At 43.2% G+C, this 17,394-nt stretch overlaps 1 protein-coding gene across 29 annotated transcripts in view; it reads right to left on the minus strand.

Annotated features, from left to right (window-relative positions):
• Nucleotides 1-17,394, minus strand: part of LOC110498787 (neurexin-1a) — a 556,706-nt gene that overhangs the window by 25,555 nt on the left and 513,757 nt on the right. For 20 of the 29 annotated variants that reach the window (XM_036956167.1, XM_036956159.1, XM_036956168.1 and 17 more), the window contains one exon: nt 3,760-3,847. In XM_036956167.1, coding sequence (XP_036812062.1) covers nt 3,760-3,847 — 88 coding nt within the window. The remainder of the gene's footprint in view (nt 1-3,759; nt 3,848-17,394) is intronic. The other 9 variants (XM_036956181.1, XM_036956172.1, XM_036956155.1 and 6 more) reach the window with 1 other exon arrangement.

The raw sequence follows: 17,394 nt of genomic DNA on the forward strand, positions 1-17,394 counted from the left end.
ACAGAGGATCCAGTCCTTCATGGTTGGCTGGCTGCACTGTCACAGATCCAGTGCTGAGAGCTCCACCAAGTGTGTGAAGGGCCCTGAACGTAGATATTAATCAGGATGTGGTGTTAGACAGCTGTCACCAGGGGAGCCCAGCAAAACCGGTGTCAAATTTCCCCTCGCTAGCAAGAGAGGGAAAGGAAGGATACCTAGGATATTCTGTTCGGGGAAGGAGTGTGTGCCTCTAAAGCATCCACACTGGAGCACACTCTTTCCCTTGACAGATCACCTTGTCACAGACAGAGACAATGCTGCAACGCTCACTAAACTATGAGATGATGTGGTAAATGCAAACCTGTAATGCTAACTAATTGACTTGGTTAATGTACTCATCTCTCTCATTTTGGGCTCCCGAGTGATGCTGCGGTCTAAGGCACTCCATCTCAGTGCTATAGGCATCACTACAGACCCTAGTTCGATTCCAGGCTGTATCACAACCGGCCGTGACTGGGAGTCCCATAAGGCGGTGCACAATTGGCCCAGTGTTGTCCGGATTAGGGTTTGGCAGGCGTAGGCCGTCATTGTAAATAAGAATTTGTTCTTAACTGCGTAGTTAAATAAAATAACAAATAAAAATCTCATTGCATTGCTTTTTTGACTAAGGTAAGCAGATCTAACATGGAACAGTCTCCTTGGGTATATGAGCAGTCTAGATGTGTCCAGCCTGGACTGTGATATATGTATGAACAATGGGTATTAGATCATTAGTATGCAGCCTAACAGACCAGTACTGGTACAACAGACTACACCAATACAGACAGATGGACAGCCTGGATGTACAAGAGACAGACAAACAGTAGTCTGAGAGTGCTGTGGGGTAGACATTCATTTAGTTCTGGCTTTATTACTGCATACAGATCGATACAGAGAGAGCTAAGGTCTTTCGTCTGGACCTAGTAGTTCTCCCTTTCTGTCCATCCACTCGGTGCTCATTAGAAAAGCACCAGGGTCACCTGCTATGTGTGGCAAGGTGGGAAGATTCAATTCCAGGCTAATAGGAACATTATAAACATACACATTTTTACCACAGATTATCAGGAGAAATGTGGTTACACTGTATGTACAATATGCACTGTGTTTATGTAGCATAAGTTAACATTTAGCAATACAAAGCTGGATTCTAGTGTCGTCTAGAAGGTTTTACTGTATCTGTTAGTATGATTACAGAACTTGCATTTCACTTCTTAGGAAATGTAGATATTCTGCAATTCAATATGTGGTTTATTATCGTAAGATTGATAGTGCAAGTTGTGTCAGCAAGCGATATGTCAAAGCCTCCTTCCCTAGCAGCGGTACCAAAAAGTAAACAGAGAAATGCTTTCAATTTGTTTACAAATTGTCTACAGTACCTGGCATTGAGGTTAGAAGGTCTTTTATGAGAAACATTTTCAAAACTACATATTTTTGCTGGGATACTCTATGTTAGCACAAAGCTTTCAGAATGTAGCTATTATTGCTAGTCAAGCAACCCGATTTAGTTTTTTCACCTTTCAGAGTGAATCGGTACACATGGAGACTTATAGTCTGTCATAAAAACAATTTTAGTTTTTTCACCTTTTAGTGTGAATCGGTAAACATGGTGTCAGTAAACAATTGAGTTTTTTCACCTTTCAGAGTGAATCGGTAAACATGGTGTCAGTAAACGATTGAGTTTTTTCACCTTTCAGAGTGATTCGGTAAACATGGAGACTTATAGTCTGTCAGTAAATGCATCCTTGAACCTGAACTAGAAGGCGCTTGGCTGAAAAGAGTTGGTTTTATCACGAGAGAGGCGAGAGTGTTGTTGTGTTGTCTCAGAGGACAGTTACTGTTAAGAGGGTGTTTGTTTGTTTGTTTGTTTTCCCGTGCGTGTCGTCTATTTGTCGTCTATTTGTGTGTGAGCGAGAGTATGTGAGATTGTGTGTGCGAGTGTTTGTGTGTTTATGTGTTTTCCTAGGAGACAATACAAAAACAATGACAGCGCTCCACAAGATGTCATGTGTAATCAGCGCCTCCTAAACGCTGCCGTACGTGACACAACAGCATGCTAGTCCTACTGACTGGCTGTTATGAGTTTACTGTAATTCATTACATTTGGGACTCAACAAGCCTACAAGGGAAAAAACATGCATTAGCTATACACACTTATAGTGGAACCAGAGACCGGTTTTGAAAACATCAGATGATTAGGATTATGTTTATTCAATATTGAATATATTCATACCTGTCCCAAATGAGATAATCCAAAAATGAATCAACTAGCTAGCTACTGAACAAGTGAAGTCAGAACAGCCTATCTACACTCATTGATATGATCTTTAGGAATCACTGTGGACTATGATGACTACCATTAGGCATTATCTTATTGTAGCCTTTACTTCTATGAATTGATATTTGACATTTGTGGTGTGAGGCAAGGTTGTGGGTCAAGTCCATTTCAATTCAGCCAATTAAAAAAGTAAACTGGAATAGAACTCCCAACATTGACTGAATCAAAACAGTGTTATAGTGACACACTAAACTTGAAACACTGCCTACAGTAGCTTCAATAAAGAGCCTTAAGAACCTTGGTGGTGAACTGACTATGAGTGTGATCGTGACACACAGAGAGACTGGTGGTACGGTGACAGACTGGTGGTATGGTGACAGACTGATGGTATGGTGAGAGACTGGTGGTACGGTGACAGACCGACAGGGAGACTGGTGATACGGTGAGAGACTGACAGAGAGACTGATGGTACGGGTAGAGACTGACAGAGAGACCGGTGGTATGGTGACAGACTGGTGGTATGGTGAGAGACTGGTGGTATGGTGACAGACTGGTTGTACAAAAAGAGACTGGTGGTACAATGAGAGACTGGTGGTACGGTGAGAGCCGGACGGAGAGACTGGTGGTACGGTTAGAGACTGACAGAGAGACTGGTGGTACGTTGACAGACTGGTGGTACGGTGATACACTGGCAGTACGGTGAGAGACTGGCGGTATGGTGAGAGACTGGCGGTATGGTGACAGACTAATGGTAGGGAAGAGACTAGCAGTACGGTGACAGACTGGCGGTAGGGTGAGAGACTGGCGGTACGGTGAGAGACTGGCGGTACGGTGAGAGACTGGCGGTATGGTGAGAGACTGACGGTACGGTGAGAGACTGGCGGTATGGTGAGAGACTGGCGGTACGGTGAGAGACTGGTGGTACGGTAACAGACTGGTGGTAGGGAAGGGACTGGCGGTACGGTGACAGACTGGTGGTAGGGAAGAGACTAGCGGTACAGTGACAGACTGGTGGTAGGGAAGAGACTAGCAGTACGAGGACAGACTGGTGGTAGGTAAGAGACTAGCGGTACGATGACAGACTGGTGGTAGGGAAGAGACTGGCGGTACGATGACAGACTGGTGGTAGGGAAGAGACGGGCGGTACGGTGACAGACTGGTGGTAGGGAAGGGACTGGCGGTACCGTGACAGACTGGTGGTAGGGAAGGGACTGGCGGTACGGTGACAGACTTGTGGTAGGGAAGGGACTGGCGGTACGGTGACAGACTTGTGGTAGGGAAGGGACTGGCGGTACGGTGACAGACTGGTGGTAGGGAAGGGACTGGCGGTATGGTGACAGACTGGTGGTAGGGAAGAGACTAGCGGTACGATGACAGACTGGTGGTAGGGAAGGGACTGGCGGAACGGTGAGAGACTGACTGACAGCGACACCCAGAGAGAAGAGGAATAAAAAGAGATGACTAACCTAACCCACCTGAGCTCGGCTCACAGGGATCAATGTCCTCGTCATCGCTCGGACACTCCGCAGATGCCACCAGCAGATCGTCCGTCGTCTGGAGGAAAGAGAGAAAAAGAGAGGGTTAGGAATGAGAGAAGGGGCAGTTTAACAGTATAATAATGAAGAACTTCAGTCAAACTGGTCATGAACGGTTTCCACCCCAACATAGTATTAAAGGGATAGTGCGAGATTAAGCAGTTGTTTCTACTTACTCAGAGTCAGATGAACTCATGGATACTATTTTAGCATGCTAGCTGTATCAGTAGACTTCCAGTCATTGTTCTAACTATATTTAGCATTGGTTCCAAAACTACCTCTATCTTCCTTCATACTGGAAACATACACATAAAAATGGAATCATCTGACTCAAACAGAGAAATAGAGTGATGAGGAATAGAGAGAGAGAGAGAGGAGAGGAGAGACATTTTAACAGTAAACTGAGATAGATTTCTGTTCCAATCCACACCTCCAAACCCATCACACTATCAAAACCCTAGAATCTAAAGGGTTTGATTGAAGAAATCAAGAGAGAAAGACGGATTAGAATGGAACCCTGGAAACTCATACTGCTTAGCTGGGGGATCAAATACAGTTGTAGTCGGCTAACGGTCACAAAAGCAGCTGCTGCAATACACTGCTACCCAGGCGACACCACTGTCCTAACAGAAATGAGATTTGATTATCGAGGAACAATAGATAGTAAAGTTCACAGCAATTGTCAACTCAAACTAAGCTCATACTGAGGAACAGCCAGTGTGCTGAAACAAATAGCCCTCCAAGGGATTGTTTAGTGCCATCACCAAACACCACTGACATTTAGAGGGCACAGACTGGTGGCAGCTTAAAAAAAAAGATTGGAAAGCCCAAAGAGCAAACCTGTGATTGGCTGTGAAAGAAAGTCTACAAAATCATTATATATTTTAGGTGTCATTTCCTTTTACTGTCTGTTTGACTCAATAGAGATTTGACAAAGTCAAGCAATGTTAAGAACAAACTTGGTGGAAAAGGTTGGGATGTAATACACTGTTCCTATACTCTATGTTCAACCCTCGAGACTTACTGCATCCCTCACCCTAGGTTCCACACCCTAGGTCCCACACCCAAAGTCCCACACCCAAGGTCCCACACCGTAGGTCCCTCTCACCCTAGCAGACTAAACCAAAGACAACAGCACTGACTCTCAGGGAAATCAGGAGAAAAGGCCAAACAAAAAATAGACGACTATTGCCGGGTAGAAAGTGAAACGTGGTGTAAAAGGTGTAAAACATTATGCTGCAAAGTTATTTTATGGTCTAGCCCGGGGCCGTCTGATCAAACCACTGCAGTAAAGGTTGTTTCATTTGAGGCATAGCAGGCAGGCAGCATGGTTAGACAGCAGTGGGCTCTAAAGGAGTGTGTGTGTGAGTTTGTGTGTGTGAATTCAGACCATGACTTTTTCCAAAATGTTGTTACGTTACAGCCTTATTCTAAAATGGATTAAAATCATGTTTTTCCTGATCAATCTACACACAATACCCCATAATAACAAAGTGAAAACAGTTTGACATTTTTGCAAATGTATTACAACTAAAAAACAGAAATACGTATTCATACTTTGCTATGAGACTCAAAATTGAGCTCAGGTGCATCCTGTTTCCATGGATCATCATTGAAATGTTTCTACAACTTGATTGGAGTCCACCTGTTGTAAATTCAATTGATTGGACATGATTACATGATTTGGAAATAAACACATCTGTTTGTATAAGGTCCCACAGTTGACAGTGCATGTCAGAGCAAAAACCAAGCCATGAGGTCGAATTAATTTTCCCTAGAGCTCCGAGACAGGATTGTGTCGAGGCACGGATCTGGGGAAGGCTACAAAAATGACTGCAGCATTGAAGGTCACCCAGAACACAGTGGCCTCCATCATTCTTAAATGGAAGAAGTTTGGCACAACGAAAACTCTTCCTAGAGCTGGCTGCCTGGCCAAACTGAGCAATTGGGGGAGAAGAGCCCTAGTCAGAGAGGTGTTCAAGAACCCGATGGTCACACTGACAGAGCTCCAGAGTTCCTCTGTGTAGATGGGAGAAACTTCCAGAAGGACAACCATCTTTACAGCACTCCACCAATCAGGCCTTTATAGTAAAGTGGCCAGACGGAAGCCACTCCTCAATAAAAGGAACATGACAGCCTGCTTGTTTGCCAAAGGGCACCTAAATGATTTTTAGACCATGAGAAACAAGTTTCCCTTGTCTGATGAAACCAAGTGCAAACTCTTTGGCTTTAATGGCAAGCGTCACATTTGGAGGAAAACAGGCCAATACCATCCCTACGGTGAAGCATGGTGGTGGCAGAATCATGCTCTGGGCATGTTTTTCAGGGACTGGGAGACTAATCAGGATCAAGGGAAAGAAGAACGGAGCAAAGTACAGAGAGATCCTTAATGAAAACCTGCTCCAGAGCGCTCAGGAACTTGGACTGGGGCAAAGGTTCACCTTCCAACAGGGCAACGACAGCATAGCCAAGACAACGCAGGAATGGCTTCAGGACAAGTCTCTGAATGTCCTTGAGTGGCCCAGTCAGAGCCCGTGCACTTGAACCCGATCAAACATCTCTGGAGAGACATGAAAATAGCTGTGCAGCAATGCTCTCCATCCAACCTGGCAGAGCTTGAGAGGAGCTGCAGAGAAGAATGGGAGAAACTCCCCAAATACAGGTGTGCTAAGCTTGTAGTGTCGTACCCATGAAGACTTGATGCTGTAATCACTGCCAAAGGTGCTTCAAGTATTCAAGTATTGAGTAAAGGGTCTGAATACTTTTCTAAATGTGATATTTATGTATCTTTTATTTGAGAAATTTGCAAACATTTCTAAAAACCTGTTTTGGCTTTGTCATTATAGGGTATTGTGTGTAGATTGATGAGGAAAATACATTATTTAATACATTTTAGAATAAGGCAGTAACGTAACAAAATGTAGAAAAAGTGAAGTGGTCTGAATACTTTCAGAATGCACTGTATGTGTGTTTACAGTATGTGTGTGTGTGTGTGTCTGTATATGTGTGTGTGTGTGTGTGTGTACAGTATGTGTGTGTACAGTATGTGTGTATGTGTCTGCGTGTGTGCGTGTGTACAGCATGTGTGTGTGTCTATATGTGTGCGTGTGTTGGCGTATATATGTGTGTGTGTGCGCATATGGCAGCACAAGGCTCACAGCAGGCTCTGTCTACAGTTCCTCGTTTTAATGTACTGTTTGTCTCTTACAGAACCCTGTTAGGAAGGTTTTACCTGCAGGGTTAGCCTTGGGCTGTGGATGTGGTGGAGGCTTCTGCTTATTGGTTCTCTGTACACCTGCCATTTGACAAGCTAGTTAGATATCAAGGTTCCACTTACTTCAACGGTATTCAGGTTATTGTGATACCAACTACCAAATCAGATCCAAAGCAATACAGAGCACTGCTATGAAGTGAATACATATGTGAAAGTATAAAAAAAGAATGGATTGTACATAGGATTTCAACCAACCGAGGGTGTAATGCTGGTTGTTAATCTAGAAATGTTCTCTTTAGGTTATACATGACAATAGGAACCGAACGCAGCTGGTTAGATTAGCATCGATCTATGCCGAGCAAATTACAGGTGTTGTCATCGATCACTGTCCAATTCTCTTCCATCATGTGTCTTCTTTGTCACTGTAATGTAATGTATAACATATCAAACATGACCTCACCCCATGTCTTCAAGTCAAGTAGTAGATCAGACCTGTCGAAAATAGATCAACAAACTATGTTCATAACATCTTTAAGTAGCTAGGAGACCAGACCAGATGAATATAGATCAACAAACCATGTTCATACGATCTTTAAGTAGCTAGCAGACCAGACCAGACGAATATAGATCAACAAACTATGTTCATACGATCTTTCAGTATCTAGCAGACCAGACCAGACGAATATAGATCAACAAACCATGTTCATAAGATCTTTCAGTAGCTAGCAGATCCAGACACATACACTGTAGATCAGTGGAGGCTGCTGAGGGGAGAACAGCTCATAATAATGGCTGGAATGGAGCGAATGGAATGGCATCAAACACATGGAAACCATATGTTTTATGTATTTGATCCCCAGTGGTGTGTTATTCCAGTCCTTGAGGGCCTGATTGGTGTCACAGTTTTGCCACAGCCCTAGCTAACACACCTAAAGATCACCTAATCATGATCTTCAGTGATTAATCAGCTGTGTTTGCTAGGGAAGGAGAAACAGTGTGACACCAATCAGGCCCTGGAGGACTGGAGTTGCCCACCCCTGCATTACACTGATTCCTCTCCAGAAATTACCATGAGCCCGTCCTCCCCAATTAAGGTGCCACCATCCTCCTGTGCTGTAGATCAAGATGAGCCAACCCTGCTCTGCTTAGAGCGTTGTGGCAGAGAAAGAGTTTAAGTTTTTGGTATATTTGAGCTTGATGATTTCTTTGTCTAATGTCATCCATAACATTTCTAACATGACCTAACGCACGAGTCTTCAAGTAGCTAGCAGAACTGCTCAGAGGTTTGTGGCAGAGAGAGAAAGGAGAGGCCCAGGTTGTTTAGTTTTATAGTACATCTGTTCTCGGTGAGGCTCGGTGAGGCCTGCATGTGAAAGTCGTCCAAATGTAAATTTAATTTGCTGTGCATGAGTCTGATATACAGTGTCGTCCCAGAGTCAGCCTGGCCAGATGGCAGAGCCAGCGGATCAAGGGAATGCCACATTCATCACCGGGGCGATGTGATTTGTTTTTCCTGGCGGGGGATTCCTGACACTCCCCCTCCTGCAGCTACACTGAGTAGGAACCGACAGACAGAGATCAATACATCTTTCTTTCTTTCTTTCTTTCTGTTGTTCTCTCTCTCTTTCATTCTCTCTCTCTCTCTCTCTCTCTCTCTCTCTTTCTTTCTTTCTGCTGTTCTTTCTTTCTGTTGTTCTCTCTCTCTCTCTCTCTCGCTCTCAACCTCTCTGTATCTGTCTTTCTCTCTATTTCTGTCTCTCTATCTATTTCTGTCTCTCTGTCTATTGCTGTCTCTGTGTATTTCTCTCTCTCTTGTTCTCTCGCTCTGCTCTCTTTGTGTTTCTCTCTCTCTCACTGTGTTTCTCTCTCTCTCTGTGTTGTTCTCTCTATCTTTCTGTTGTTCTCGCTCTTTCTTTCATTCATTCTTTATTTCTGTCGTTCTCTTTCCCTCTCTCTCTTTCTCTCTGTTTCTGTCTCTGGCTCTCTGTTTCTGTCTTTCTTTCTTTCTCTCTCTCTCTCTCTCTCTCTCTCTCTCTCTCTCTCTCTCTCTCTCTCGCTCTCTTTCTCTCCCTCTCTCTCAATGTCTGTATTTCTCTCTCTTTCTCTCTTTGTCTCTCTCTTCCTCCTACATAAATTGTGCCTCATATTAGGATAATCATGTACATTGTACTTCATGGGTGTATGACCAGATGAACAGGCATGTAATATATGTTACATGTAATATTGTACTGAAAATATCACATCTCAGTTCTCATCTCCAGTAGTGACAGGGACAGTGTCAAAGCACTGAATGTCAAAGCACTGACAACCATCAGCCAGTGATGGTGTTGAAAATACATAGTATACAGTTTTCCTACCATACGACACATCTGAACCAAACCAACCAATCTTTGACCCCATCTTGTTTAAAGCATTAACCTTGGGCTCTCATACATACATATCTTACACCTGAGACAGAGGTAAGCCCATACAACAAAACCATAAATGAATGCACATGCCACTTGGCACAGGTATGCCAGGTCGGATTAGTGTGTAGGTCAACATTTTGATGCGGTGTTGACCCAGTCGAAATCCAATAACATTACAGATTCATGGTGTGACCTCTCCCGCACTCTGATTCTCTCTCTCTCAGAGATCTGTTTCCAATGGCAATCTAATGCTGGCTATGTGAGGGGCTTACAAAAAAAATGTGTGTCACTACTGGGATGAAAACAGTGACAGCCTCAGCCTAACTTCAGTCCCATGCTGTGAAGAAATATATTAATATATTTTGATGGCAGCGCGAGGACATAATATACAATTCTATTTTTTTTTTACACCATAATGATAATCTGATAATTGGAGGGTGCATTACACTCTCTCCACCTTTCACCACATTACCATGCCAACAGCATCGTACCCCAGTCAAACACACTATAGCAGACAAGCATTGGAGCAGCCAGGTAGTCGTCCATTCATCTCTTGTGTTTCCAAAGTGCTGAAAGTAAGGCCTTGGGGCAGGTAGGGGCTCGTTAATATTGTGCTGCAGCCTAAAGTGCTGAAGGAAGCCATGTTCTAGCGTAGTTTATTGCAGTGTGGGTACTGTACAGATACTCCTCATTAATCTGATCTCAGCTATAGGCTTTGCTTGGGGCAGATGCAAACATGTCCCAGACACTGTTTGCCAATTACACAAACAAGAAGTACTAAGGAAGGTTCAGGGTAACACATTACTTAACCAACAGGTAGAGTACAACAGATTAGTCAATGAATACTGACAAATATTCGGCAGCATGACAGTACTAGTGGTAGCTGGTGGTAGCTCACTCCACCAGTGCTTGTGAAAAGTAGAATATAACTGGAACATACTGCAAATTGGAAGGGAGATGCAAAAAGGGGTATAGGCTAGATATGCCATCTCTCTGAATAGTTGTCATTTAGTCAGATATTACAGATACTTATGGAGGATTGTATGGAGAATTATAAGGTTGAAAATGCTCACTATATAAGATATCAGCATGATGTCACAATAGCAAGCAAATGTAGTTCCGGGTGGAAAAAGTAGCATTCTGTGCATGGTTCTCTTCATGGTTGTGCTCTGTATTTACAAATCAGTAATCACATAATGTAGTTGACAGTATCGTAAGGTGCCGGCAAAATTGACTTTCCAACTAATGCGAACGATTGTAAATGTCACAGTATTATCCAGCAGATGGCGGTAGTGAGACAAACTTGGTAGCTAGATGAGTAAAACAATTCTCAAAACAAAAATGCAATGATTACATGACGACATGTAGGCTATGGCTTTATGCCAGACAAGTAGCTAGCTATTACACTTCCTGATAACCTTGTAGCCCCAGCTTAGCAACACACGTATGACATGTTATGGAACCATTATTGGAATTGGGTAAGGAAATATTTGTGTGTTGATGTAGCTACCAAGCCAGCGTATCTATTGAAAACGAGGGTTGTCTTTGCTTGCTAATATTACATGAGTAACACCTGCATTCATCCATGTGTGCTGGCAAGATAGGCAATGCAATGGCTGAGGTAGGGAGATCTAGCTCATTCGGTGTTCAACGGCTTATTCATCGAATAATTACATACCACGTTCAATTATTACACAATTCAATTAATCCTAAAACATTTAATTAAGTAGTAATCTGGGGCACCACGTGAAAAGTTTATTTAACGAGTTACCATTTCCTGAATTAACTCAAAATATCAGAATATCTCGATATCATAGCCGTCATCCATCAATCATTTGCTCCTATTTCAGTCTCATTCTGAATGCCATAATATCCTATAAATCTGCACGAACCCTGGTCTCCATGACGAATCAGCGATACACAAATTGGGTTAGCTATTTATTTACTAACCAACTAAATAATAACACAGAATTACATAAACACACACATAGGATAGATTATACATTGGTTACTAACATGATGCAATGAAAAGTCCCTAGTGGACTAACCTGATTTGATGGCTTGTTACACATTGAAAGGGGGAGAGAGAAAGAGCGGGAGAAGAAGAGACAAAGGAATTCAACTATCGTACATACAGTTGAATAAAACTTTCATTGTAAATATGGATATTTAACACCCTGACAACCGCTCACTTGGATTTAGAAATGCAACACATATTTACACTTGTATGTCTTTGTCTGTTAAAAACACTCGATCAGTCGACAGAAAGTCTCTGGTTGTGTGAGTCTCTGGCTGTCCACCAGAGGTCACCATATCCTTTGTAGTTGTAGTAGGTTGGTCTCGAGGGGCTGTTAGAACAAATATTCCAGAATGGTCATTCGATAGGGAAATGTTGTTCTTTTCTCATCTTTGGTCGAGTTTCCTAGACTATTTTACATATACAGCTGCAGAATGTGAATGTGTGGTCTTTATCTTCTTCACTCGTCGAGAGTTCCTGACCATTTGTGACGTATTTAGCTCGCGCTGCACGTGGTCTGGTAGTCTAACTATTTGTGATGTCCGTCCGGTTCAACACCGTCCACCTGCTTGGTCTAATAGAGATTTTATTATTCTCTGTTGAAAGTTTCAGAGTTTCTAACCATTTCGTACCTTTCATCTCACGCTGACGGCCACGCTGGTCTAATGTGAATTTCATCACGAGGGGTTTTAAACACTCTGGCAAAGGGGGGCATTCCACGACGCCGACATAATGTCTGTGCTCACGTGGGTGTGGTCACTGTCACACTGGTATGAATTATTCGAGAGACTGGAGCAGGGTTTTTATTTCACCCAAATTACGGCATGCCGTGTAAGGGCACGGGGACGAAGAACAAACACGTAACAAAACACACAGGGTAGAAACCCAAAACAACACACGGGACGAGACACGTAATCATCTGCGCAATCCACAAGGGCACAAAAGCCCAAAACACACAGCACAGGTACTCACAAGCACCAAAGAACATTGTAACACTAATGGACAGCCCAATGAAAACCAGAGGGCACATATATACAAATGCTAATCTGTGGGAGCAGGGGACAGGTTTGTGTGATGAAAGTTCTGGAGGGATCCGTGACAGTCACCGTGACATCCGTGACAGAACTTTTATATGAAAAATAATTCTCATTTAGCTGGCTAACATCTAACTTCATCGTCTCACAAATCGTTTCATATTTAATCATATAAGTTCCACAACATTTAGATGTAAACCTGACAACTGGGAAATATACACTTTCAGAGATGTTGTTCTACCATCTTTAATGACATCACAAAAACGTAATGCATTCGTCAGGATTGTTCTTTAAATACTCACGGACCATTCCAAATGTTTGGATTACGGAAATATTGTTTCATTATCCAATCTCGGATGTTACTTTACTAGAAAATCTCTCTCTCTGTTGCAACAAAGGATTTTTAACTTTCATTTCTGCAAAGTGGGAGAGAGAGTCAACACGATGGGAGGTGGGAGATAGGGGGCTTTCTCTGATCCTCTCCCAGGATGGAAAGTCATGGCAACTACAAGTTATACTGTGGGGCAAAAAAGTATTTGGTTAGCCACCAATTTTGCAAGTTCTCCCACTTAAAAAGATGAGAGAGGCCTGTAATTTTCATCATAGGTACACTTCAAATATGACAGCCAAAAGGATAAAAAATAAATCCAGAAAATCACATTGTAGGATTTTTAATCATTTAATTGCAAATTATAAAAATAAGTATTTGGTCACCTACAAACAAGCAAGATTTCTGGCTCTCACAGACCTGTAACTTCTTCTTTAAGAGGCTCCTCTGTCCTCCACTCGTTACCTGTATTAATGGCACCTGTTTGAACTTGTTATCAGTATAAAAAACACCTGTCCACAACCTCAAACAGTCACACTCCAAACTCCACTTTGGCCAAGACCAAAGAGCTGTCAAAGGACACCAGAAACAAAATTGTAGACCTGCACCAGGCTGGGAAGACTGAATCTGCAATAGGTAAGCAGCTTGGTTTGAAGAAATCAACTGTGGGAGCAATTATTAGGAAATGGAAGACATACAAGACCACTGATAATCTCCCTCGATCTGGGGCTCCATGCAAGATCTCACCCCGTGGGGTCAAAATGATCACAAGAACGGTGAGCAAAAATCCCAGAACCACACGGGGGGACCTAGTGAATGACCTGCAGAGAGCTGGGACCAAAGTAACAAAGCCTACCATTAGTAACACACTAAGCCGCCAGGGACTCAAATCCTGAAGTGCCAGACGTGTCCCCCTGCTTAAGCCAGTACATGTCCAGGCCCGTCTGAAGTTTGCTAAAGAGCATTTGGATGATCCAGAAGAAGATTGGGAGAATGTCATATGGTCAGATCAAACCAAAATATAACTTTTTGGTAAAAACTCAACTCGTCGTGTTTGGAGGATGCTGAGTTGGGTCTTTCAGCATGACAATGATCCCAAACACACTGCCCGGGCAACGAAGGAGTGGCTTCGTAAGAAGCATTTCAAGGTCCTGGAGTGGCCTAGCCATTCTCCAGATCTCAACCCCATTGAAAATATTTGGAGGGAGTTGAAAGTCCATGTTGCCCAGCAACAGCCCCAAAACATCACTGCTCTAGAGGAGATCTGCATGGAGGAATTGGCCAAAATACCAGCAACAGTGTGTGAAAACCTTGTGAAGACTTACAGAAAACGTTTGACCTCTGTCATTGCCAACAAAGGGTATATAACAAAGTATTGAGATAAACTTTTGTTATTGACCAAATACTTGTTTTCCACCATAATTTGCAAATAAATTCATAAAAAATCCTACAATGTGATTTTCTGGATTTCTTTTCCTAATTTTGTCTGTCATAGTTGAAGTGTACCTATGATGAAAATGACAGGCCTCTCTCATCTTTTTAAGTGGGAGAACTTGCACAATTGGTGGCTGACTAAATACTTTTTTGCCCCACTGTATATTTGCAAAAAGGGTGATCAAATTAAAATCCTACATCTGCAAGCACTACCCAGTGACATGGACAGACTGGTGTGCCACACAGTGTGAACACAGGTGGTAGAAGTGCGGATATCGACTGGCTTTGGTCTCTGACACCGATTGAGCCATTCAGACTGATTTGAACCTGGAAGTCTGAGCCGACTCAGTCGGTGGAGAGGTCGTCACTCCTTCAGCTCTGTCACGCTTCTATTCGATCCAAGAAGATTGATCACACTTTCCCTTAATTGGACTGGACTGGCCTGGCTGTCCAGCAGTTGCATGGTCTGACTGTCTGTGTGTGGTTTGCTTTCTAGAGGATCAGTGTCAGCAATCCAGCCGGCCCAGCACAGGTTATCTACAACCTCAACACGTACAAGCATGCACACACATGTGAACACTGCTGACTGAACACTGCTCCACAAACCCCCATCTCTGCTCTTAGTAGCAAATGCCACACAAGAATCCGCCCCTCACAATTAAGGTAGACGGCAATCAAACAAGGGATATCCAATATAAAGTGATATAAAACTTGCCGTCATCTTTCTTTATAACGCTGCAGTCGTGCGGATATATTATATCCTTGCTAATACATCTTATGAAATCTTCCTCTGAACAATTTGTTTGTTTCTGCCACCTCTCCATTCTTCCAGCTTGACAATACAGAACAGAGGGAAAGCTGGTCCTTTGGGAAAGCTTGGCTGAGTGCTGAGTGCTGCTATAGCTCATCGGTTCTGTAGCAGGAAGCGAGGTGGAGGAGACACCTCTGTACTGTTTGTGTGTGTGTGTGTGTGTTTGTATGTGTGTGTGTGTGTGTGTGTGTGTGTGTGTTTGTATGTGTGTGTGTGTGTGTTTGTGTGTGTGTGTGTGTGTGTGTGTGTGTGTGTGTGTGTGTGTGTGTGTGTGTGTGTGTGTGTGTGTGTGTGTGTGTGTGTGTGTGTGTGTGTGTGTGTGTGTTTGTATGTGTGTGTGTGTGTGTGTGTGTGTGTGTGTGTGTGTGTGTGTGTGTGTGTGTGTGTGTGTGTGTGTGTGCGTGTGCGTGTGCGCGTGTGTGTGTGTGTGTGTGCGTGTATGTGTGCGACAACTTCTCTGTGATGACCTGATGGTAGTGTCAGCTCGTCTCTACAGATCACTGTGGTGTTTCTTTCCCCCACATTGTTTTCTCTCTGGTCTAATTTGATGAATGCTCTCTGGCACACAACGTCTCTTTGGAGACGGACTGAAAGTCAGCAGGTAGGACGTTGAAGACATCTGAAGGGTAGCATCCCAAATGGCACACTATTCCCTTCAGAGTGCTGAATCCCATAGGGCTCTGGTCAAACGTAGTGAACTATATAGGGAATAGTGTGCCATTTGGGCCACACACACTTTCTTTATCTGAAGCTCTCTGCTATCCTCGCTTTCATCACTCTCTGCTCGGGTAATGTATCCCACAGAGAATACTGCTTGCTCGCTGGCTGACTGTTGGGCTTTTGTTTTCAGTGTTTTTCTCATTTTTTCCCTGAAAAGCTATTCAGGTTTACTGTACGGTCAATCTGAGCCCCCATACTGTAGGCTACTATACATTTGGGGGATTTGGGCAAAAATAATATTGCTTATTTTCAACAATATAAGTGTCATTTTAAGAAGCGAAGATGGTGAGAATATATTGCTAATAAAAGATGCACAATAAAATAAAGCACAATTGCCACCAACCTTAACTTAAACAAGTGCAGCATAACGAGAACGACAACAGCGGAGATGCCAATTATGAGCGCCTGTGATCTCCTCACAGACAAATCAATCAACAGCAAAAGCAGAAAGCTGATTGGTCATCCGAGAGCTGTGTGTGTGTAGTGTCCTCTGCATCATGCCACAGTGGCCAATTTGTGGCCTTGTTGTTTTGCTCCCAATACTCTCTTCTCATCTCATCTCATGCGCTCTCTCTCTGTCTCACTCTCTCTTTCTATGTCTGTCCTCAGCCCTCCCTGCATTTTATTGATTTCAAACTTAGCAGAATATGCCTGACCAGTAGTCCTGGCAGATGGCAGATGCTCAAATCTAGCCTAGTGCTGTATACATGTACAGAAACACGGACATGGACATACACACACACACTGAAAACTGCTCCATGGGATGTAGACTGCAGAACCTCTTTGTCTTGGCTCAGAGGACCAGCCCGTTCTGCTTCTCGCATTGCAAATGATCTATAATGGAGGTTAGTAGCTTCTTACAGAATAACCACTTCTCTGGGGATCTGGGAAACTATAGTGACTCTCTGAAATGCCTCTTGTCCTTTTCTACAGTATCATCTCTCCTATGTTGTCTCAAGCAGGTAGCTAAGTATCACAAATAATGCACACATAATTACCATTCAAATATGGCAAAGCTGGAATGATTATTACATCGTGTGGTTTCGAAGTTCCATGTACTTTAAGAACAGTGACCAGTGAGACCAATGATTCATTCTTTAGACGTTCAATTCAGCAGTCATTTGCATTTATCTCAGCACCCGTTCTTTTGTCAGTTCCATGGCCCCATTTCAGCAAGGTAAGCTGCAGCATTTACTAAACACCACTGACCCTGCTCATGTAAAGTAGGCCTAGATATCACAGACATTTAACTACCACAACCGTACTAGGACAGCGTCCGTGGATGTGACTTTCCTAATATGGACACCACACAGGGTTTTATTAAAGGGAAAACAACATCTTGTCATCCTCTAAATACTCAACTAAGGAACCCCTGTCCGATTGTGTCAGAACTTATAGTTTCCAGTTTGCTGTTTAAGAAAGAAGGGCGGGAAAGACGCTGGAGGGATATCCGTTCCAAACTTTAATTTCCAAGCACTAGCATTTCACCCAATTATAAATTGGTTTAGACATTACTCTACCGCTCCCTGCTTGAGAATAGAGAGAAATATGATACTCTGGAGCGCTGCCTTTCACATCGCCCCAATGGTCCATATGTGGT

This window comes from Oncorhynchus mykiss, chromosome 20 (assembly GCF_013265735.2).
Source record: "Oncorhynchus mykiss isolate Arlee chromosome 20, USDA_OmykA_1.1, whole genome shotgun sequence".
NCBI lineage: Eukaryota > Metazoa > Chordata > Actinopteri > Salmoniformes > Salmonidae > Oncorhynchus > Oncorhynchus mykiss.